This window comes from Schistocerca nitens, chromosome 5 (genome assembly GCF_023898315.1).
Source record: "Schistocerca nitens isolate TAMUIC-IGC-003100 chromosome 5, iqSchNite1.1, whole genome shotgun sequence".
Lineage (NCBI taxonomy): Eukaryota > Metazoa > Arthropoda > Insecta > Orthoptera > Acrididae > Schistocerca > Schistocerca nitens.
The window spans coordinates 548743452-548768286 of NC_064618.1; the positions used below are offsets into that span (position 1 = coordinate 548743452).

The 24835-nt window shown below is 40.4% G+C and overlaps 1 protein-coding gene and 1 non-coding gene across 3 annotated transcripts in view; both read left to right on the plus strand.

Moving 5' to 3' along the window:
- LOC126259575 (balbiani ring protein 3-like) overlaps positions 1-24835 on the plus strand; it is a 265154-nt gene that overhangs the window by 135486 nt on the left and 104833 nt on the right. The window contains exons 1-2 of one of the 2 annotated variants that reach the window (XM_049956483.1): positions 4643-4753; positions 14646-14840. In XM_049956483.1, the coding sequence (XP_049812440.1) occupies positions 14687-14840 (154 nt within the window). In that variant the 5' untranslated portion in view covers positions 4643-4753; positions 14646-14686. Of the gene's footprint in view, positions 1-4642; positions 4754-14645; positions 14841-24835 lie in introns of those variants that run through there. The other variant, XM_049956482.1, reaches the window with a different exon arrangement.
- Positions 5196-5269, plus strand: Trnan-guu (transfer RNA asparagine (anticodon GUU)). Its single transcript has one exon. It is a non-coding gene; the product is annotated as a tRNA-Asn (tRNA).

Below are 24835 nucleotides of genomic sequence, written 5' to 3' on the forward strand. Positions count from 1 at the left end.
GTTTCTTTGAATGGTTCGCTCACTGACACTTGTTGATGGCCCAGCATTGAAATCTGCAGAAATTTGCGAAATGATTGGACTTCTGTGACGTTGAACTATTATCTCCAGTCGTCATTGGTCCTGTTTTTGCAGGATCCTTTTCCGATCGCAGCGATGTCGGAGATTTTATGTTTCATCAGATTCCTGATATTCACGGTACACCCGTGAAATGGTCGTACGGGCAAATCCTCACTTCATCACTACCTCGGAGATGCTGTGTCCCATCACTCGTGCGCCGACTGTAACACCACGTTCAAACTCACTTAAATCTTGATAACCTGCCATAGCAGCAGCAGTAACCGATCTAACAACCGGCCGGCCGCTGTGGGCGAGCGGTTCTAGGCGCTTCAGTCGGGAACCGCGCTGCTGCTACGGTCGCATGTTCGAATCCTGCCTTGGGCATGGGTGTGTATAGTGTCCTTAGTTTAGTTAGGTTTTAGTAGTTCTAAGTTCTAGGGACTGTGGCCACTTTACCCCAGAATCCTCAAAGTAAGTGTAAAATTCTTCTACTGTCAGTTCAAATTTTGTATGGCCTATCATTGCAGAATACTTAGCACTTTCCATACAAATGCGAGTCATTAAAAAAATTCTTACCAAATGAATTCATCTGAATGTTTTACTTTTACCTTTTATCTTTCTGTGGCTAACCAAACTCTGCTTTGGAGAACTTGGTATTGGGTCATGTACCGTATTTGTACTTTCGTTCGTATTTTCTACACACTCATCACATATGTTTAGGATTTTTTATGGTCATTATGTCCAGCAGTAGTATGTTCGTTCTGCTTTTTGAGATAGCAAGCCCTTAGGTAATTAAAAGAAATCTATCCCTTCACCTTCCTCATTGTTAGCATCATTCCTGTCGTGGCCGTCTGCTAGAGGAACCAGAACCACTTCATCAATGGCATCAGTTTCTTGACGTACATCAGCATTCTCTTGCTCCTCCACCTCTGCTAGCCATTTCAAGATTTTTTTCTGCATCATCCCTATAAAAAGTACAGAAAACGTCCCACTATTTCCCATCGTATGATGTATATTAATTTTTTCTTAGTTTTGAAACAAATTAAATTGAATTTAACTGTAAAATCATAAATCAGTGTTATTGTCAATCAGTTACCACATAGTTACAAATGAAACTGTGACTTATTTGTCTAAAGCTTAGAGTAATTGATTATTTTCATTACTTACATCGATGCTATGATTTCAGCATTAAGCAGATCTTACTACAATTAGCGGTCCCTCAGTTATAAAACTAACACCAAGAAAACTCGTTGTTGTCAACTCACTCAAAAAAGATTCGAAAAATAAAAAAAAATCTGTTTTCGTGATATACAATTTTAAAATTAGATTTATTCTCCGTATGATCTATCATAGGATGGATTTTAGTGGGTTAATAGGGTTGTAGAGGGAGAGACCAAGGGATGAATACAGTAATCAGATGGACATAGGGCAGTAGGTATCCGGAGGTGCGGAGGATTGTACAGGATAGATTAGCGTGAAGAGTTTCAAATCAGTTTTCGATTGAGGACAACAGAGGCCTCACAGTTTGTCAGTTTCATGGAATCCCCTCGATTTTAAACAGCTAAATTTTAAAAAGTTTCTCGAGTGCCATTATTGTAGAAACCAACCGAGTATTCGCCTAGCATGAGTTACAGAAACCACAGAACGTGATGGACGATCAGGGTACATGAACTCCATTCATCCCCAATACGTCAGTCTGTTATGTTGCTCTGTGTATGACAATACTGGATTAATTTTCATCTACGAGATGCGAACAGCTCCACTAGCACTTTACAAAAATGGTTCAAATGGCTCTGAGCACTATGGGACTTAACTTCTAAGGTCATCAGTCCCCTAGAACTTAGAACTACTTAAACCTAACTAACCTAAGGACATCACACACATCCATGCCCGAGGCAGGATTCGAACCTGCGACCGTAGCAGTCGCGCGGTTCCAGACTGTAGCGCCTTTAACCGCTTGGCCACTCCGGCCGGCAGCACTTTACAGAGAGATGATATAACACTACAAGATTTTCACGTGGTTCATGGCCCCAGAAACATCATACGTTGACCCTGACACTGTAACATTTGAAACAAATTTTACCAAAAGTTGTGTACATTTCTGAATGCGTTAGATTTCATAATCATCAAATTAAAAACAGTCGTGTACGAGTAGTATAGGGAACGTGCGAACTGCAAATGCTACACGCTTGATACAGCGTCGCAACTGTCTTGAAGGAGTAAATGGTTACGCATAAAGCATCGCGCTAGTATAAATGGTTACGCATAAAGCAGCGCGCTAGTATAACGGTGACTGAATTTAATGTGTCGGACTCTAGCGGGGTAGTTATAATTACTCTGTCGTTGGTTGAAACTTCACTAACAGCAAATCTCCTCCTGAAACGAAGTTGTTCTCAAAAGCAACACGCAACTAGATCATCGGTCGTCAAACTGCGGCCCTCGAGCCGCATGTAGCCCGAATCACGTATTTGGAAGGCCGGCGGTTCTCAGCCGTATTTTAGAGTAATATATATCTAACAACTAACAGCCGATTCCTAAAACATCAAGAGCTGCTTAACAGTGTTCGTTTCCTACTCTCTAACAAATTTGTCTACAGAACAGTAATATTTTAAGATGAGCTTAATTTTAATTGCCGTTGCTGAATTCGACCGTGAAGTTGGTCGCTTACCTCAGGGACAAGGCGGTAAGCAGCCAATGCGGGATTAGAAGATGTGGGAGGCTTTTGTTGGCCTATCAGTACTGACAACTCACGGGCGTGCGCAACTCGTACTGACGAGTGGTATAAATTTTGAACGGAAGTGACATGGACTCCTGAAGGCTCGTTATAGAAACGGTCACGTTCAAACGCGTTACATATTTGTAGCAGGAATATGAAATTAAATTACAACACAATGTGTAGAGGAAACGTGACGGAGAAAACATTTAGTGAACATTTGTGATCGTGTCCCGTGTTGGACAACACATTTGTATAGAAGTACAATAATCAATTAATCATCCGCTCATACAGACAACACAACACTTCGTCAGGCCATCGTCGCCCTTTGAGGTTGCTAAATGTGGCACCACTCTGAAACAAAGAATACTCGACACGAAATGTTGCGAACGGCGCCGACATTTAACGATTAGTATTTGGGGGCCGGCGGCCAACGCAACGCGCCCTTGCTACAAGTAGACTGTCGGGGGCTCGTAACATAAGAATTTATGTAGGTTACCAATTAACAATAAGATCGTCACGTATGCGGCCCGATGTAACAATGACAGTATTGGCTAGCAAAAAAATTGGATGACCATTGAACGAGACGAAAATCTTGGATCGTGGCATTGAAGACAGCTAATGGTAAACAATGGACTCCAGCAAAACATTCACGCGTTTGTAGTTGTGGTTTCGTCCATGGTGTGCCCACAAGAGAACTTGATAGCCCATGATATGTACCAAGATTACACACATCATCTAAATATCTTGGCTGGAGGTTGCAACATATGATATTACTGCAAGAGACATTAGAAAGACCTGCAGAGAAGTAAAAGCATGTACATCTGTATGAATCAAAAACATCCCAAGCAAGCACCCAGGAGGAGCATAGTAATTTAAATCTGAACGACATAAACATACTCTTCTTCTAGTTTGGTACGTAACTGTCAGACAGAAGTTCAAACAAATGCGCAGTTGCAACAGGTGATGCATGATCGAGTGTTGAGTAAAGATGGTTATGGCGTTCAAGGTTACATGTCTATAAAAATAATGAAGGAAACCTTACTGCCTCAGGTCGCGTAACATTAAGTTGGCAAGATGGCTGATTGTTGTATAACCGTTAATTGTGGTGTTCTGTATTATAATGAACAATGCAGCCACATGTTGACAGCGCCGTAAGAGTCCTGCTTCACACTCATTCACCTTCGATCACGTTCCTTTCACACCCTGCTGCACATATCGCTTATTATACATATAACATTCTCATAATACTCTAATAAACGTATTTATGCAGCGTAAATTAATTTTAACCCGCTTGAGGTTGCTGATTATCACTAGATTCCCGTAAACACTTGCTGGACACGTACAAAACTTCCTTAACTTCAAAAACATGGTGGCTGTTTTGAAGGCCTACGCTTTTCGTTATGGTGGAAGATCTAAAATAAGAGTTGTATTTTGGATTCTGAAAACCAGCAAAAATTGGACATAAAGTATCGGACGCCGTACCCAACACATGCACCGGAATGCAGCCAACCCCTTGGTCTTTTCATTCATGTTAAATTTTCCACTCGTGATGCTAGAGGCGCTCGCACTCCCAAGTGCATGCGCGCGCGCGCCCCCTATTTGAAAGTTACTTGGGAAATGCACAGACCAAGCGCATATTAAGACATGCTCTTTGTTAATGATCTGAACATCATATGAATGCATGTTTCCTATTCGCCAACGAGACAGTAGTGCATAGAAAGTTAAAAATACACCGAATCATCCGGTCTTCTTTGGTCCATTAGCTTTTGGATGCCATGTAAAAATCACAGTAGGGTTTTGCACGATGAGAGCTCATTCTAATATCGTGAGAAGGCCCTACTGTAATTTGTCTTTACGTAGATGTTATACAATTGTGAAACATAAATAGCAGATGCTGTTGTACTGTTGTCGTAAGCACTGAGCCATTGCTTTTGTCTGAACTATGGAACCGGGGATTATTTTGTCCTTAATGAATCCAAGGTAAATTTTGATTAAACTTAAATTAGATACAAATTCCTTATAGTGTGACAAGCATTCTTTGGAATTCAGTGGCCATAGAATTTTTGGGGATTCAATTTATTTTTTACGTGATTTCCATTTTGTCCATAATTTATAGCCATCGATATTTAAGCCATGGAGGATTGGGATAATGATCTTTCGTTTCTCAGTAATGTTCAATAACAGTCACCAGTTTTGAGAGTATCTTACTGATCACTTTTTACATTCAGCGTTTCTGCCGAATGTAAAGAAACATCCATCGTTTGGGCATTAATCGGACCAACGAAGGAAACTGCTAGGGATATATTTGAATATTAATTGTAGTGACAAATACAACAAAATGTTCTTCTGCATCATTCATGTAATGTCTATTGGCTTATGGGTAAAGGTTCACATAAAGAGTGTAGGCACTGTGGGGCAACAAGCCTCCGTGGCGCAATCGGCTAGCGCGTTCGGCTGTTAACCGAAAGGTTGGTGGTTCGAGCCCACCCGGGGGCGGATATTTTGAGTATAGTCCATTTGTGTTATGAACGCATTTTGTTATTTTAATTAGTGTAGGTTTTGAACATGTCGACGTGCTAATTAAACCAGAACTTGAAAAAGTTGCAACTCTTTCAACTTTCTGGTTTCATTTCACTAGTTCGTTATTGAGGCAATAAACATCATAAGATATTTATTTACAATTATCTTATAAATTAACTAATTCAGGTGACCTTGATTATATTCATAAAAGCAAGCTATCATGTATCATTGACAGTAACTAATTGGTAGAGAAATGATTGGTTTGGACACATGGAGGTGAATACACGTTATATTCTGTACAAAATATGATATCTGACTTTGTAAGAAACCATTTCACTTAGAAAAGAGACAAAGCCGACAAGAACATACATGCAAGGCAAAATGAAACGGACCTTTTAGGAATATAGAATTGTAAATGGATGGTGGACAATCTACAAATAATGATTCTTAATTGTGGTAAAGAAATACTAATTCCGATAGTTTCAGAAAGCGGTAGTTCACAAATATAATGTCTAAAACGGCCTATGAGTTACAGAAATATTATTTTAATAAAATAATTTCGAGCAACATAAAATGAAAGAAAGAACTGAAGTGATATAACAGGTGTTGCACAATCAGACTCCAGGCATTTGCAAAAATAGTATGATATATGGGAAGACAGAGGCATTCACCATGTGGAATAAATGTTAAGCAACAGAATAAGATGTTCAGCCCTGCATCTGAGCTTTGGAACTTTGAAAGCTGAGCTTCACTGTTCAGTAACTTGTTTGTGGCCATACCAGTTGTTCAACACTTTTCAACTAATTTTTAAAAAAAAATTATATTCAACCAATCAGTTTCCATTAGCGTATTAAAACTACAAGAGTATTGCATAAGCTTTGTTGGCACCTTTTGTTTGTAGTTAAAATGGTAATTTATAATCAATCCCCTTAGTCACCAATGTTCTATTATTATTTCTTTCTTTTCTCAGACGTTATGTCTGGTCAAAAATGGAAAGTGATGCGGACCTTGATCAAGCGTGACTTCCTTTTAACTGTATGGTATATATTATATTGCATTTAGGAACTTTCGGGTAATTGAACATGTATCAATAATTATGGATTTCTGTAGTTGTATATATAAGTTTGGATGTAGCTGTATTGCATTGATGTACTGGTGGATATTGTGTGGTATGACTCCTGTAGTTGATAGTATAATTGGTATAATGTCAACTTTATCCTGATGCCACATGTCCTTGACTTCCTCAGCCAGTTGGATGTATTTTTCAATTTTTTCTCCTGTTTTCTTTTGTATATTCGTTGTATTGGGTATGGATATTTCGATTAGTTGTGTTAATTTCTTCTTTTTATTGGTGAGTATGATGTCAGGTTTGTTATGTGGTGTTGTTTTATCTGTTATAATGGTTCTGTTCCAGTATAATTTGTATTCATCATTCTCCAGTACATTTTGTGGTGCATACTTGTATGTGGGAACGTGTTGTTTTATAAGTTTATGTTGTAAGGCAAGCTGTTGATGTATTATTTTTGCTACATTGTCATGTCTTCTGGGGTATTCTGTATTTGCTAGTATTGTACATCCGCTTGTGATGTGATCTACTGTTTCTATTTGTTGTTTGCAAAGTCTGCATTTATCTGTTGTGGTATTGGGATCTTTAATAATATGCTTGCTGTAATATCTGGTGTTTATTGTTTGATCCTGTATTGCAATCATGAATCCGTCCGTCTCACTGTATATATTGCCTTTTTTTAGCCATGTGTTGGATGGGTCTTGATCGATGTGTGGTTGTGTTAGATGATACGGGTGCTTGCCAAGTAGTGTTTTCTTTTTCCAATTGACTTTCTTCGTATCTGTTGATGTTATGTGATCTAAAGGGTTGTAGAAGTGGTTATGAAATTACAGTGGTGTAGCCGATGTATTTATATGAGTGATTGCTTTGTGTATTTTGCTAGTTTCTGCTCGTTCTAGAAAGAATTTTCTTAAATTGTCTACCTGTCCATAATGTAGGTTTTTTATGTCGATAAATCCCCTTCCTCCTTCCTTTCTGCTTAATGTGAATCTTTCTGTTGCTGAATGTATGTGATGTATTCTATATTTGTGGCATTGTGATCATGTAAGTGTATTGAGTGCTTCTAGGTCTGTGTTACTCCATTTCACTACTCCAAATGAGTAGGTCAATATTGGTATAGCGTAAGTATTTATAGCTTTTGTCTTGTTTCTTGCTGTCAATTCTGTTTTCAGTATTTTTGTTAGTCTTTGTCTATATTTTTCTTTCAGTTCTTCTTTAATATTTGTATTATCTATTCCTATTTTTTGTGTGTATCCTAGATATTTATAGGCATCTGTAATCTTCTTGTTTAGTGTGTTTTCCCTTGACTATGTTATTTTTCTTACATTTGTCTGTTCCAAAAGCCATATTTATATCATTGCTGAATACTTCTGTTATCTTTAGTAATTGGTTGAGTTGTTGATTTGTTGCTGCCAGTAGTTTTAGCCCCCCCATGAACCATGGACCTTGCTGTTGGCGGGGAGGCTTGCGTGCCTCAGCGATACAGATAGCCGTACCGTAGGTGCAACCACAACAGAGGGGTATCTGTTGAGAGGCCAGACAAACGTGTGGTTCCTGAAGAGGGGCAGCAGCCTTTTCAGTAGTTGCAAGGGCAACAGTCTGGATGATTGACTGATCTGGCCTTGTAACAATAACCAAAACGGCCTTGCTGTGCTGGTACTGCGAACGGCTGAAAGCAAGGGGAAACTACAGCCGTAATTTTTCCCGAGGACATGCAGCTTTACTGTATGATTAAATGATGATGGCGTCCTCTTGGGTAACATATTCCGGAGGTAAAATAGTCCCCCATTCGGATCTCCGGGCGGGGACTACTCAAGAGGATGTCGTTATCAGGAGAATGAAAACTGGCATTCTACGGGTCAGAGCGTGGAATGTCAGATCCCTTAATCGGACAGGTAGGTTAGAAAATTTAAAAAGGGAAATGGATAGGTTAAAGTTAGCTATAGTGGGAATTAGTGACGTTCGGTGGCAGGAGGAACAAGACTTTTGGTCAGGTGAATACAGGGTTATAAATACAAAATCAAATAGTGGTAATGCAGGAGTAGGTTTAATAATTAATAAAACAATAGGAGTATGGGTAAGCTACTACAAACAGCATAGAGAACGCATTATTGTGGCTGAGATAGACACGAAGCCCACGCCTACTGCAGTAGTACAAGTTTATATGCCAACTAGCTCTGCAGATGACAAAGAAATTGATGAAATGTATGATGAGATAAAGAAATTATTCTGGTAGTGAAGGGAGATGAAAATTTAATAGTCATGGGTGACTGGAATTCGTCAGTAGGAAAAGGGAGAGAAGGAAACATAGTAGGTGAATATGGATTGGGGCTAAGAAATGAAAGAGCAAGCCGCCTGGTAGAATTTTGCACAGAGCATAACTTAATCATAGCTAACACTTGGTTTAAGAATCATGAAAGAAGGTTGTATACATGGAAGAACCCTGGAGATACTAAAAGGTATCAGATAGATTATATAATGGTAAGACAGAGATTTAGGAACCAGGTTTTAAATTGTAAGACATTTCCAGGGGCAGATGTGAACTCTTACCACAATCTATTGGTTATGACCTGTAGATTAAAACTGAAGAAACTGCAAAAAGGTGGGAATTTAATGAGATGGGACCTGGATAAACTGAGAGAACCAGAGGTTGTAGAGAGTTTCAGGGAGAGCATAAGGGAACAATTGACAGGAATGGGGGAAAGAAATACAGTAGAAGAAGAATGGGTAGCTTTGAGGGATGAAGTAGTGAAGGCAGCAGAGGATCAAGTAGGTAAAAAGACGAGGGCTAGTAGAAATCCTTGGGTAACAGAAGAAATATTGAATTTAATTGATGAAAGGAGAAAATATAAAAATGCAGTAAATGAAGCAGGCAAAAAGGAATACAAACGTCTCAAAAATGAGATCGACAGGAAGTGCAAAATGGCTAATCAGGGATGGCTAGAGGACAAATGTAAGGATGTAGAGGCTTATCTCACAAGGGGTAAGATAGATACTGCCTACAGGAATATTAAAGAGACTTTTGGAGAAAAGAGAACGACTTGTATGAATATCAAGAGCTCAGATGGAAACCCAGTTCTAAGCAAGGAAGGGAAAGCAGAAAGGTGGAAGGAGTATATAGAGGGGCGATGTACTTGAGGACAATATTATGGAAATGGAAGAGGATGTAGATGAAGATGAAATGGGAGATACGATACTGCGTGAAGAGTTTGACAGAGCACTGAAAGACCTGAGTCGAAACAAGGCCTCCGGAGTAGACAACATTCCATTGGAACTACTGACGGCCTTGGGAGAGCCAGTCCTGACAAAACTCTACCATCTGGTGAGCAATATGTATGAAACAGACGAAATACCCTCAGACTTCAAGAAGAATATAATAATTCCAATCCCAAAGAAAGCAGGTGTTGACAGATGTGAAAATTACCGAACCATCAGTTTAATAAGTCACAGCTGCAAAATACTAACACGAATTCTTTACAGACGAATGGAAAAACTAATAGAAGCCAACCTCGGGGAAGATCAGTTTGGATTCCGTAGAAACACTGGAACACGTGAGGCAATACTGACCTTACGACTTATCTTAGAAGAAAGATTAAGGAAAGGCAAACCTACGTTTCTAGCATTTGTAGACTTAGAGAAAGCTTTTGACAATGTTGACTGGAATACTCTCTTTCAAATTCTAAAGGTGGCAGGGGTAAAATACAGGGAGCGAAAGGCTATTTACAATTTGTACAGAAACCAGATGGCAGTTATAAGAGTCGAGGGACATGAAAGGGAAGCAGTGGTTGGGAAGGGAGTAAGACAGGGTTGTAGCCTCTCCCCGATGTTATTCAATCTGTATATTGAGCAAGCAGTAAAGGAAACAAAAGAAAAATTCGGAGTAGGTATTAAAATCCATGGAGAACAAATAAAAAGTTTGAGGTTCGCCGATGACATTGTAATTCTGTCAGAGACAGCAAAGGACTTGGAAGAGCAGTTGAATGGAATGGACAGTGTCTTGAAAGGAGGATATAAGATGAACATCAACAAAAGCAAAATGAGGATAATGGAATGTAGTCGAATTAAGTCGGGTGATGCTGAGGGAATTAGATTAGGAAATGAGACACTTAAAGTAGTAAAGGAGTTTTGCTATTTGGGGGCCAAAATAACTGATGATGGTCGAAGTAGAGAGGATATAAAATGTAGACGCAATGGCAAGGAAAGCGTTTCTGAAGAAGAGAAATTTGTTCACATCGAGTATAGATTTAAGTGTCAGGAAGTCATTTCTGAAAGTATTTGTATGGAGTGTAGCCATGTATGGAAGTGAAACATGGACAATAAATAGTTTGGACAAGAAGAGAATAGAAGCTTTCGAAATGTGGTGCTACAGAAGAATGCTGAAGATTAGATGGGTAGATCACATAACTAATGAGGAAGTACTGAATAGGATTGGGGAGAAGAGAAGTTTGTGGCACAACTTGACCAGATGACGGGATCGGTTGGTAGGACATGTTTTGAGGCATCAAGGGATCACCAATTTAGTATTGGAGGGCAGCGTGGAGGGTAAAAATCGTAGAGGGAGACCAAGAGATGAATACACTAAGCAGATTCAGAAGGATGTAGGTTGCAGTAGGTACTGGGAGATGAAGAAGCTTGCACAGGATAGAGTAGCATGGAGAGCTGCATCAAACCAGTCTCAGGACTGAAGACCGCACCAACAACAACAGTAGTTTTAGATCATCCATGTATAGCAAATGTGTGATTTTGTGTGGGTGTGTTCCAGTAATATTGTATCCATAATTTGTATTATTTAGCATGTTGGATAGTGGGTTCAGAGCAAGGCAGAACCAGAAAGGACTTAATGAATCTCCTTGGTATATTCCACGCTTAATCTGTGTTGGTTGTGATGTGATATTATTTGAATTTGTTTGGATATTAAGTGTGGTTTTCCAGTTTTTCATTACTATGTTTAGGAACTGTATCAATTTAGGATCTACTTTATATATTTCCAATATTTGTAGTAACCATGAGTGGGGTACACTATCAAAAGCTTTTTGGTAATCAATGTATGCGTAGTGTAGCAACCTTTGTTTAGTTTTAGCTTGATATGTCACCTCTGCATCTATTATCAGTTGCTCTTTACATCCTCGGGCTCCTTTGCAACAGCCGTTTTGTTCTTCATTTATAATTTTGTTCCGTGTTGTATGTGTCATTAATTTCTGTGTAATGACTGAAGTTAATATTTTGTATATTGTTGGTAGGCAAGTTATGGGGCGATATTTAGCTGGGTTTGCTGTGTCTACTTGATCTTTAGGTTTCAGATAAGTTATTCCATGTGTAAGGGTATCAGGGAATGTGTATGGGTCTGCAATGTAACTGTTAAATAATTTAGTTAGATGTGAATGTGTTGAGGTGAACTTCTTTGGCCAGAAATTTGCTATTTTATCTTTTCCAGGGGCTTTCCAATTGTGAGTAGAATTAATTGCTTGGGTGACTTCATGTTGCAAAATTATCACTTCAGGCATTTGTGGTATCATTTTGTATGTGTCTGTTTCTGCTTGTATCCACCGTGCATGCCTGTTATGTTGTACCGGGTTTGACCATATGTTGCTCCAGAAGTGTTCCAGGTCTGTTATGTTTGGTGGATTGTCTATTTTAATGTGTGTGTTATCTATTGTCTGGTAAAATTTCTTTTGGTTTGTGTTGAATGTTTGGTTTTGTTTCCTTCCATTTTCACTTTTTTTGTATCTTTTAAGTCGTTTGGCCAATGCTTGTAATTTCTGCTTCTTTTCATCTAATTGCTCTATAGCTTCTTGTTGTGAGATTTTACCTAACCCTTTTTTTTCCCCTGACATTTCATTTCTTATAAATTGTGTTAGCTGTCCGATGTCTTTTCTTAGTTTTTCTATTCTGATCTGTAGCCTGTGTTGCCATGCTGGTTTTGTGGGTTTCTTCTGTGTGTTGGTTGGTTCTGATCTCTGCCTAGTGTGTATATTTAGTGTAGTGAGTGCTCCTATATAAACCAGTAGTTGTAAACATTCCATAGTTGTGTTTTCATTTATTTTGTTGTGTATGATTGTGTTGATAGTTTTTATTGTTGTTTTGACTTATTTGGCGGTCTATGCAAGAATGGTCTAATGTCTGTATTTGTGTCTTTCTATTCTATATATGTCAGCTGAAATTTTTCTTCTATATCTAACATGTGTGTCACTTCGTGTTCTATTTGTGCTTGTTCTGGTGGCTGTCTTAAGATTTCGTTTTCCTCTGATTGTTTAATTGATGTGTGTTGTTCTTTGTTTGTTTGCTCTTGGATGTTTGAGTCCATTACTGTATTTTCTTCTTCTTCTGATTGCACATTATTTTGTTCCAGTATTTGTTGTACTTGTTGTTTGATGTTTTCTGATTCTAACTGGGGTATCCTGTTATTTTTGATTATTACACAGATCTGATCAGCTAGTCGTTGTTCTGTTAAAAATTTTAATTCTGGGTATCTGGTAATAAATGTTGTGTATACTTGTGATCTGTATCCAGTTGTGTTGGTTCCTAGGTTTGTTGCTTGGTAATAACAGAACATGAGGTGTCGATTAACTTCATCTGACCATCTCATCCTCTGTCTTTGTTTTCCTTCTAGGGTGGTTGCAGGAAGCATATCCTGCAAAACACCTCTATTTGGATTTAAATCATTTTCCAGTTGGCTAGCAGTGTCGTTACCATTGTGGGCGGGCGTAGGGTTCAAGCGTTGTCCCCGACCATGACGGCGCTTGTCTGAGGCTTCTTTAGTTCTGTCCTGAACCAACTAATCACACTAAAAGGGTGGTTAGCCCTATTAGTGGTTTGTTCTTTTCGTCGCCTTTTATGACTGGCAGAACATACCGGAGGCCTATTCTTTTCCCGGTATTAGTATTATTATTATTTATTATTTATTATTTAAAAGTATTCCAAGACAAAAGAGCTCATTCACACAGTGTAAATTTTTATTGTAGGTGAGGGAATCTTACAGAGGTTTATACTGCATGCAGGAACTGGCTGCTGTCCCTTGAATTATTGTTCAATTGTACATTAAGTCACGAGAGGAAGTCACAGCAAAAAAAAAAAGTGTAGAGATGTGGATTCAGAGTGAGATGAAAATGAAAGAAACACAAATGAAAGTAATTGTAGGATGATTTACTTGTCAGACTGGTATTGGAAGATATTTTGTGGATATGCAATTAAGCCATGAAATAGGTGGCTTACAAAACAGATGCTTGGGCAATTCCTGGTAGTGCCCATCAGTCTGGGACACTTAGGGGGTACAAAAAAATCCAAAAGACTGCGGCATGTTTCACTATGAAAATATATTACGGAGATACTCATCCAACTCCAGTTTCTGAAGTTACAAGATGGACATTTACAGTTAAAATTATGAAAAGGAGCTTCCCAAGAAGAATTGTCACATATTCCTTTGTCCACACATATCTTATGAAATGACCATAACAGTAACATCAGATATGAAATGACCATAACAGTAACATCAGATAAATTCAAGCATAGGTGGAGGCTTACTGATAGCTGTTTGTCCCGCCCATAGTTCACAAATGGAATAGGAAGGGAGGGAGATGGTAGATATACCCAAAGTACCCTCTGCCAAACATTATTATGTGACTTACAGAGTGTAGATTTAGATTTTTGGTAACTGAAATGGAAGGCAAACCTGAAGTAATCACACTTTTAGTAATGACAAATTGCAAATGATTGTCATCTGTATTTTCACTAAAGGCACTATTTTGTTGCTAAAATCACTGTTTGCCTCTCACTATTTGCACTCTGTGTTTGTAACTGTCAAAATCCATCCACTGATTATGTTTTAGAATTTGTTTACTTGCTTGACATAGTTTGCTGTCAAAGGCCTGTCCACTTTACCAACATAACTTTGTCATTGTTAGTGTTTATCCTTAGCTTGTGGTTAGTTGGTGCACCAGACAAAGATTTTTAACATGTTTGACTGAAAGCTTCATAATGCAATTATCACTTTAGCTCAATATTTTTTTCTAATGTTTGGTCTATCACAGTTTAAATGTTTTCAAAAGCGGCACCATAGAACAAAAAGATACTATTCGATGTAAGGACACTGTCATTTTTAAAGAATTTACTGTATGTATAATCTCTTGCATTACAGATATTTTTCTACTGAAAGGTTCATTTTCTAGTATGTGAACAGCATTGATCTTTTGAAGTTTCTTTATTCATACCTTTACCACATATTTAATGTAAAGTGAGAATACAATAGCGTGCATTGATTTTAAGGAAAGATTTGTTTACTTGTTGCAGGTTGTGAGCAGTTAAAACAAGAAGCTGAGAGACATTCCCGAATGTTGCAAGAACCTGTAAGAATCCCTGAATGTACCCACAGTGGTGAATTTGAGCCTGTCCAGTGTAATTCCAATAGCTGCTGGTGTGTAGATGAAGCAGGCCTTGAATTAGCTGGAACACGAGCTCAGAGTCATGAGCTCATCAACTGCTCGGGTATAACATAATGTATCTTACTTTACTTCTTATCATCAGTTTTATTTTATTCCATATGTTGTTGATTGGAATCATATACAAGGATTTAAATGATTTTGTGAGATACACTTTAAATTTTTTTATCATCATTTACTTATCATCCAGAAGACTGGAGGCTGTTACATACTGCTTCACCCCACGGTAAACTATGAAATCGGATACAGTTGTAAGTTTCTAAATGAAGATATCTCATTTGAAAATAGCTGCATTTAATGTAAAGAATGTAACCTGCTGATCACCAGTATATACTTTATTCCTAGATACCAGAGTAGCTCAGTGTTCCTTAGTGTAAAAGCTTATGACAAATTTATTTCACATTTAAAGCACCTAGTAGCTACAAACCTATTAAATCTAAATTTTAAAATTACATAAGGGGCAAATTTCCATTACTGTTGCTAGATATATTTAAAAAAGATAGCTTTAGATTCTTCCTCAGGGAAGAAAGAGTAGTAGATTAGGGAAGGCTGCAAAGGAGGGGCTCCCAGGATGAGACGACCGATTTGGTGTTGTGATGAAAAGTGTGTATTGACAGTCCTGGAATTTCACCTCCTAAAGATAAGGATAGGCCAACCATTCTGCCTCTTTGTTAGTCTTACAGTTTTCTTAAGAAAATTTTCATTTTGATACCATTAATTTTAATTTTGACCAATTATGAGAAAAGATACGTGTGTAGCTAATATTGTTAAGTAACTGTAATTATAGAGTAACAGAAATATTGATTCTAAATGTGGTAGTATCAAATAATGAAGCTCTTTAATATCATTACCAAGATTATATACAGGCTGCACAAGCAAAAATGTGGGAACTTTAGTCAAGAAAATGTGAATAATAAATAACTGAGACTCATCAGGTGTTCAGTCGGTGATCACACTTCAGCAAATATAAACTAAAATAATTTCAGAACTGAGATCAGGATATATTTAATAATTGCTTTCTCATATAACAATAAATGGTGATTGTCAACAAGTCTCACAAGTCAAATAATGGTTAAAATAAGTAATTAAGAGGTCTAACATCAAGATGAGGAAACGGTATATAAAATGAAATGATACAGACTTTTAAGTTTTCCCTGTTGACAGTTCTGATATTTTGAAAGTCATATTGTCACCAAAAATTTAAACTCTGTAGACTGGAATGAAATTACCATTAAAACAGTTAAAGAATATGTCATAATATTGCACACCATTCTCTCTCATAATCAACCAAACTTTTGATGAAGGCTGTTCCACTGGAAGATGCGAAAGTATGGCTAATTCATAAAAATAGTGATGTTGAGGTCCAACAACAAGGCTTGGGTGACGTGATCTTTTTTGTGATTGGATCAATGAAATGTTTGGTCCTTTGGTGAAAAAATAATTGCTTGAGATGAATCTGCCACTCCACATGTTGCTTGTTATGGACAATGCTCTGCCCATTCTCCAGGCCTACAAGACCACATCCTTGAAGGATTTCAATTCATCAAGATACAATTTCTGCCTCCCAACACCACTCCGTCACTTCAGCGTATGGACCAGCAGATTATTTCTAACTTTCTGAAGCTCTACATTAAAGCACTCTTCGAGCATTGCTTTGAGTTGGCTGAAGCTACCAATCTCACTCTAAGAGAGTTTTGGAAATACCACTTCGACATTTATTAAGCTAATCAGAAAGGCATGGGAAGGGTTTATCAAGACAACTCTCACTTCTGCTTGGAAGAAGCTTTGGCCATAGTGTGTTGTTGAATGTGACCTTGAGGCATTTGAGTCAGTACCTGTGGAGCCTGTAGTCAATGAGATTATATATTTGGCCAAGAACATGGGACTAGAAGAGGATAACAATGATATTGATGAGCTTGTGGCATATCACAGCCTAGAAATGACCACCAAAGAGCTTATGGAGTTGCAGTGTGTTTCACAGCAGGAACTTGTGGAAAGGAGTTCTTCAGAGGAGGATGAGGAGGCGGCAATAGCAAAGCAGCAATCTTCTGGTGATATAAGAGAAATGCTGAAAGCATTGCAATTGGTTGCACTGTACCTTGAAAATCATCATCCCAATAAAGCAGTGGCTATGCATGCTACAAATTTACTTGATGATAAGGCTATGTTGCATTTTTGCCAAGTGTTGAAGCATTAGCAGAAACAAATGATTACAGACAGATTTCCAGTAAAAAAGAATTAGTTACGTATCATGAATAATAAAGTACATAATACTGTATGTATAATTTTCTGTGAATAAATGACATGAATAAGGTAAAACGTTTAGTACTTTTTCTGCATGGAACGCATTATCATATTTTGCATTAATTTATATGGGATAAATTGTTTCATTGAATTAGTGTTTCGCACTGCGAGTAAGATTCTGGAATGAATTATGCTCAGTATTTGAGGTTCCGCTGTACACTACAATAACAGTACACTCAAAACTGAAGTCATCTATGTAAGTAGGCAAAACATCATGATATATAACAAGAGTTGTGAGTAATTTACTGTGCAATAGCAGACAACTACAAGTGAAGTTACATTACAACATAAATCGAACCGCATAAATAACTGCAAATTGTTTAATGCTCAGACCATGATGGCAGAGCACCAATACAACACCTGTGCTCATATCCTAAACAAAGTGTTTAAGCTCCTTCTACAAACACTGTTTATAAATTATATAGGCCTACCAGGACAGGTTCAGTCTGCCACCATCATCTGTGCAGGTGATTCAACAGTAATAAGCTGCTACAAAACTGATGAAGACTTAATCAGTCATATTAGGCAGAAGCTTGGGAAACTAGAAATATCGGTTAAACATAATTGTTTGAAATTAAATTCTATGAAAGTTATCTATGCACTGTATAACTGAAGTAAGCTCAAAGCTGAATATCATAAACAGAGCTACATTTTCATGTAAGCTGACCGAAGAATCTCAATCTCTCTTTCAGTCATTAGGTGCAGTATAACTTTGTGGGGTGGGGGGGGGGGGGGGGCTGGTTTTGAAAAACTAATACCTAATACACTCAAATGTTAAATCACAGAAAAATGTAATGCTATCCTTGGTGGAATTTATAAAGAAACATCTTTGCAGATCTCCACTTGCAAAATTAAATCTAAAAACCATTCCAAACTTGTATAAATATCAAGTACTCACATTGAAAAAAAGAAACACGAGTTTTGCCGAGTACAATTACTTTCCCCTCCAGTATGAGACCAGGCTCAATCAAATAAAATGTAACTGTTCAAAAAACCCCACACTATGAGAGTATCAAATTTGCAAATAATACAATGGAGTTCAAACTCAGCACCAATATGTCAAAAATACTGAAGCCATCCTAGAAAAACTCCTGGAAAGTAGATGCTGTTATAGCATAGAAGATTTCTTGTGTTATTCCTGTGCATAATATATGTTGGTCGTACAAAGATTAATAAGTGCATTTTATCAGAATTAAGAAATAGTCACTTTGCAGAGACATATTAAATAATTCTTTGAAAATTATCAGTGATAATCTCTTTAATGGCTTCCTCTTTAATGGGATTTATTGAAACACTATTACTGTCTGCAAAAACTATAAATTCTTTTTGCTGACTATTAAGTGGAAGGACATTGACATAGAGTTTTTATAATTCTGTTAATTTCAGAGAAGGATGTTGGTGCTGGTTCTTGTAGCATAAAGTTTTATGGAATGACATTTTTAATGTATTCTCTTTCTTGCTTCTTTAACTGAATCATTTATTCCTAATTTTGCTGTTAAATTTGGAAAGTAGTTGCAAAAAGTACTCAAGAGTCTGAATTATCAGTCAAAACATTGTCATTTAGTTTAATTCGTTATGGTATCTTGTACACTGACTGGCAGTCCTATCTCTTGATTGACATTATCCTTTGTAGCTGTAATCTTTGCCTACTTCTTGACATTTTAATGACTTTCCATAAAATATTAAAGTTTTGTAGTAAGCAAGTAATATTGGATCCTTGCATGCCTCAACGATAAAGATAGCCATACCATAGGTGTAACCACAATGGAAGGGTATCTGTTGAGAGGCAAGACAAATGTGTGGTTCCTGAAGAGGGGCAGCAGCCTTTTCAGTAGTTGCAGGGGCAACAGTCTGGATGATTGTCTGATCTAGCCTTGTAACATTAACCAAAATGGCCTTGCTGTGCTGGTACTGTGAACGTCTGAAAGCAAGGGGAAACTACAGCCGTAATTTTTCCCGAGGGCATGCCGCTTTACTGTATGGTTAAATGATGATAGTGTTCTCTTGGGTAAAATATTCCGGAGGTAAAATAGTCCCCCATTCGGATCTCCAGGCGAGGACTACTCAGGAAGACATAGTTATCAGGAGAAAGAAAACTGGCGTTCTACGGATCGGAGCGTGGAATGTCAGATCCCTTCATCGGGCAGGTAGGTTAGAAAATTTAAAAAGGGAAATGGATAGGTTAAAGTTAGATATAGTGGGAATTAGTGAAGTTTGGTGGCAGGAGGAACAAGACTTTTGGTCAGGTGAATACGGGGTTATAAATACAAAACAAATTGGGGTAACGCAGGAGTAGGTTTAATAATGAATAAAAAATAGGACCACAGGTAAGCTACTACAAATAGCATAGTGAATGCATTATTGTAGCAAAGATAGACATGAAGCCCATGCCTACCACAGTAGTACAAGTTTATATGCCAACTAGCTCCGCAGATGATGAAGAGATTGATGAAATGTATGATGAGATAAAAGAAATTATTCAGATAGTGAGGGGAGAGGAAAATTTAATAGTCATGAGTGAGTGGATTTTGATAGTAGGAAAAGGAAGAGAAGGCAAAGTAATAGGTGCATATGGAATGGAGGTAAGGAATGAAAGAGGAAGCCTCTTGATAGAATTTTGCACAGAGCATAACTTAATCATAGCTAACACTTGGTTCAAGAATCATGAAAGAAGGCTCTATACATAGAAGAGGCCTGGAGACACTGGAAGGTTTCAGATAGATTATATAATGGTAAGACAGAGATTCAGGAACCATGTTTTAAATTTCAAGACATTTCCAGGGGCAGACGTGGACCCTGACCACAATCTATTGGTTATGAACTGAAGAAACTGCAAAAAGGTGGGAATTTAAGGAGATAGGACCTGGATAAACTGAAAGAACCAGAGGTTGTTGTAGAGAGTTTCAGAGAGAGCATTAGGAAACGAAATACAGTAGAAGAAGAATGAGTAGCTTTGAGAGAAGAAGTAGTGAAGGCAGCAGAGGTCAAATAGGTAAAAAGACGAGGGCTAGTAGAAATTCTTGGGTAACAGAAGAAATATTGAATTTAATTGGTGAAAGGAGAAAATATAAAAACGCAGTAAATGAAGCAGGCTAAAAGGAATGAGATTGACTGGAAGTGCAGAATGGCTAAGCAGGGATGGCTAGATGACAAATGACCCCGGGGTTCCTGAGCTGGGGACTGGTAAGCGCCGCCAGTCCCCTGTCACCGTAACCTCTGGGCATACTTCAACGACCACCGTGCGGCGCGGCGGTGGAACGTTGTGTGTCTCAGGGAATGGGGATCTTGGCTTGACCGCCCGGATCGCGAGGATGGAATAAACCTCTATAAAAAACCCCTCAATCTCAAGGTGTGCTGCGCGCCGATGAGATGCATGGCTGTTGAGGTGGAACAGTCGATAGCGGGCAACCTCTGGGGAACCTGCCGCACCTCAGTTGTATAAGGCTTACCTAGGCACGCGGGGCTCTGTCTAGGTGGACTTCTAGTTCCCTAGCTGCTCGTGGGACCGAGATGGATCCTTCGAAATCCTCTTTTCTTCCTCCCAGCGGAAAGGGTGGGCCGCTGGAAGGTTCTAACACCCAGTCTCTTAAGAGGGCCCGTGCAGTCAGTCCCCCTGACTCCGGCGCTTCTTTGAAAACTCCAGTCTTAGGTAACAGAATGCATTCTGGTAATCCGAATGTGTTTCTCATTGTGAAACGGAAGGAGGGTAGTTTCGAGAAGGTTTCGCCCTTCTATATTCAAAAGGGATTGGAGGGAATCTGTGGCTCCTTAAAATCGGTGAAGCGCTTACGTAATGGGACCTTGCTAGTGGAAACTTCCACTTCTCAGCAAGCAACTAACCTCCAATCTGCTAAATGCCTTGGAGAGTATGCCATAGACACTGAACTGCACAGCACCTTGAACTATAGCAAAGGTGTTGTGACATGCCGGGATCTAGCTGATATTCCCAAGGAAGAACTGCAACGTGAGTGGGCTCCGGAAGGTATCGTTGATGTCCAACACATCATGAAGAGGGTTGATGGCACTCTTGTCAAATCCGACTCCTTTATTCTGACCTTCAGTAGCACAAAACTTCCCGAACATGTTAAAGCTGGCTTCCTTCGCCTTAGTGTGAGGCCTTATTTCCCGGCCCCAATGCACTGTTTCAAATGCCAGCGTTTTGGGCATACCACCTTAGGCTGTAAAGGCGAAGCGACTTGTGGAAACTGTGGTCAGGCTGCTCATGAAGGAGTTGGTTGCTCGTCTCCGGCTAAATGTATTAATTGCTCTGGGAACCACCCTGTTTGGAGTAGGGACTGCCGCATATTTTTAGAGGAACGCAAGGTCCAGGAAATAAAAACAACCAAGCGTATCCCCTATGGTGAGGCCAAGAAGATTTATAAGTCGATGCAACCTCCCACATTTGCTACATCTTTTGCATCCCTGGTACAGAAGCCTACTCCAAAAGTCGATGCCTCAACGCAGACTGAGGTGGTGAGTGTTGGCACTAACACCTGTAGCTGTCAGTGCACTTGCAACGCAGCCAGTGTTCCAGAGCCAGTAGCCCCTCCTCGCACGGCAGACAAAGGTACAGTGGCGGACTTGGTCCAGCCCCTCGCGCCTCCAACAGCTGAGGTTGTCCCCAAGCCCAGTGCGCCAATTACCACTCCCACATCCGCTCCCCCAAAGTCCACCAAGCCACAGAAAGCTACTGTGCAGCAGCAACAGCGGGTCAAATCCCGTGGTAAACCATCTGACCATGCGGATGTTGTTTTACGCGAGGCTTCATCTGACTCTTCCCCAGAGTTGATGGAGTACGATGTATGTGTGGGGCAATCATCTCGTCCCACGCCTGCCCCTCCACCTGCTGCGGTCTCCCACCCCGTCGGAGAGACAGGATGAAGGTGCTACCCCCAACATAGATGGCTCCCATACTCCAGTGGAACTTGCAAGGGTTCAGGACGCATGTGGAGGAACTTCGTCTACTTTCTCAGGGTAGCCCACTGTGTCTCTGTCTCCAGGAGACGTATTTCCATCCATCATACTCCCCTGAGATACGAGGCTATACACTCCACAAAAAGGACGACCTGAGTGGAGAGAGAGCTAGAGGAGGCGTAGGTATTTTCGTCAGGACGGACTACCATTCCTCGCCTCTCTCACTTACGACGACTCTACAGGCCGTCGCTGTGTCCGTGCACGTGCGTCATCCATTGACTGTATGCTCACTTTACTTGCCCCCACATGATGCTCTTGATGAAGCGGCTCTCACCGACCTTCTTACACAGCTCCCCAAGCCATTCATTATTTGTGGTGATTTTAATGCCCACAATGTGCTTTGGGGCTCTGCAATTACCTGCCCCAGGGGTAGAGCAATTGAGAGGCTTCTCCTGTCATCCTGTGCCTACTTGCTCAATGGAGGACAGAGTACTCATTTCTGCACGGCGACTGGGTCGTTCTCTGCCATAGATCTCTCGTTTTGCTCTCCAGCTCTTGCCGCTAGTGCTCACTGGGAAGTGGTCGCTGACTTGCACGGCAGTGATCATTTCCCAATCTGGATTCACCTGCCAGATGGCGTGGGCCCCGAAAGGAGACCACCACGATGGGTGCTCAGTGGAGCTGACTGGACACTTTATAGCCAGTTGGCCCAATTCGAACACTGTGCGAATGTTGAGGTGTGGGTGGATCATATTACCAAAACGGTCCACCACGCCGCTGCAGCATCCATTCCACAGTTCACAGGCCACCGGAAAAGGCCACCTGTGCCTTGGTGGAGTGACGAATGCCGCTCTGCAATCAGGACCAGGCGTGCGGCCCTGCGGCGGTTCAAGTGTCGGCCGACTGCTGAGAATCTTGCAGCCTTTCGGGTGGCGAGGGCGAGATGTCGCCGCATTATTCGTGAGAGCAAGAAGAGGTCGTGGCAAAAGTTCCTGAACACCATTAATCGTTCCACCAAAAGTTCCATTGTGTGGGAGACCATTAGGAGAATTTCTGGCAGAGGAGGGAGGTGCCCCATAGCTGCTGTAATGAATAACGGCACTCTCCACACAGATCCGCGAGACATTGCCCAGACTATGGCAGCATATTTTGCGACAGTTACTGCCACAACCAGTCAGGATCCAGGTTTCCAGCGCCATAGAGCGGTTGCTGAGAGGTGTAGTCTGAACTTCCAGCCCACCTCTCATGAAGTTTACAACTGCCCTTTTTCTATGTGGGAACTGGATTCTGCATTGTCTGGAGCTCGTGACACTTCCCCTGGTCACGACAGGATCCATTACAGTATGCTATGGCACCTCACAATGCGCAACAAAGAAATCCTCCTCGCACTTTTTAATGCCATTTGGGCGTCGGGTCACTTTCCTGACGCGTGGCGTGAGGCAGTTTTAATCCCTTTTTTAAAACCTGGGAAAGACCGCACGAGCCCAAGTAGCTACCGTAGTATTGCCCTCACTAGTTGCATAGGGAAGACCTTGGAGCGGATGGTCAACCGCCGCCTTGTCTGGATGTTCGAATCCCGGCAACTCCTTAGTCGCTTTCAGTGTGGGTTCAGGAGGTTTCGTTCCACCTTCGATAACCTTGCCCTCCTGGAGGCGGCTATACAACAAGCTTTCCTACGCCGTCATCACCTTATAGGTGTATTTTTCGACATCGAGAAGGCCTACGATACCACTTGGAGGCGTCTCATCCTGGAGCAGCTTCACGAATGGGGTTTTCGTGGTTGTCTTCCTCTTTTTATTCAGTCTTTCCTCTCGCCACGATATTTTAGATACCGAATTGGTGACGTCCTGTCTGATCGCTTTGAGCAGGAGAATGGTGTCCCTCAGGGTAGCGTTTTAAGTGTGACTCTCTTTGCCATCGCTATTAATAGCATTACGTCCATAGTGAAAAGTCCTGTCCAGTGTTCTTTGTTTGTGGATGATTTCTCTTTGTTCTGCTCTTCTTCAAGCCTTGCAACGACAACTCGTCAGTTGCAACTTACGATTAGGCGTTTGGATGACTGGGCGCTGAAGAGTGGATTTAAGTTTTCCACCGAGAAGTCTGTATGTGTTCTTTTTCACCGTTCTCGTTCGATTTTCACCTTTCCTGAGTTGCACTTGAGGAACACTATTCTGTCTTTTAAAGACACGGTGAGATTTCTGGGGCTCATTTTTGACTCGAGGCTCACGTGGTTACCTCATCTTAAAGACCTGAAACGGCGGTCGCTTCAGACTTTAAGTATTTTAAAATGTCTTAGCCACAGTACATGGGGAGCTGACAGGAGTTGTCTGCTCCAGTTTTACAGGGAGTTTGTGCGATCTCGGCTCGATTATGGGTGCACGGTGTATGGGTCCGCGAGGCCTTCTTACTTAAAGATTTTGGACGTTGTGCACCATGAAGGGCTTCGGTTGGCCACTGGGGCATTCCGAACTAGCCCCATACCAAGCCTCTGTGCAGAGGCTGGTGAACCACCACTTCATATGTGGCGACAGCTACTTATGGTCCGCCAGGCGTATAAAACTTTGTCCACACCATACACCCCTGCATACCATACCGTTGCTCAGCCTCCTCTGGCACGGTTGTTTCATAACCGGCAACGTGCGACGCAGCCCTATGGGATTCGCGCACAGGATTGCCTCGCTGCAATGTCTATGGCTGGTCTTCGTGTTTTACGTCGCGGTTGGAGCAGATCTCCACCTTGGCTCCTCCGAAGACCCAAACTTATTTTAGATTTGACTCATTTTAAGAAGGATGGCACGCCAGATTTTACATTCCAGTCACTGT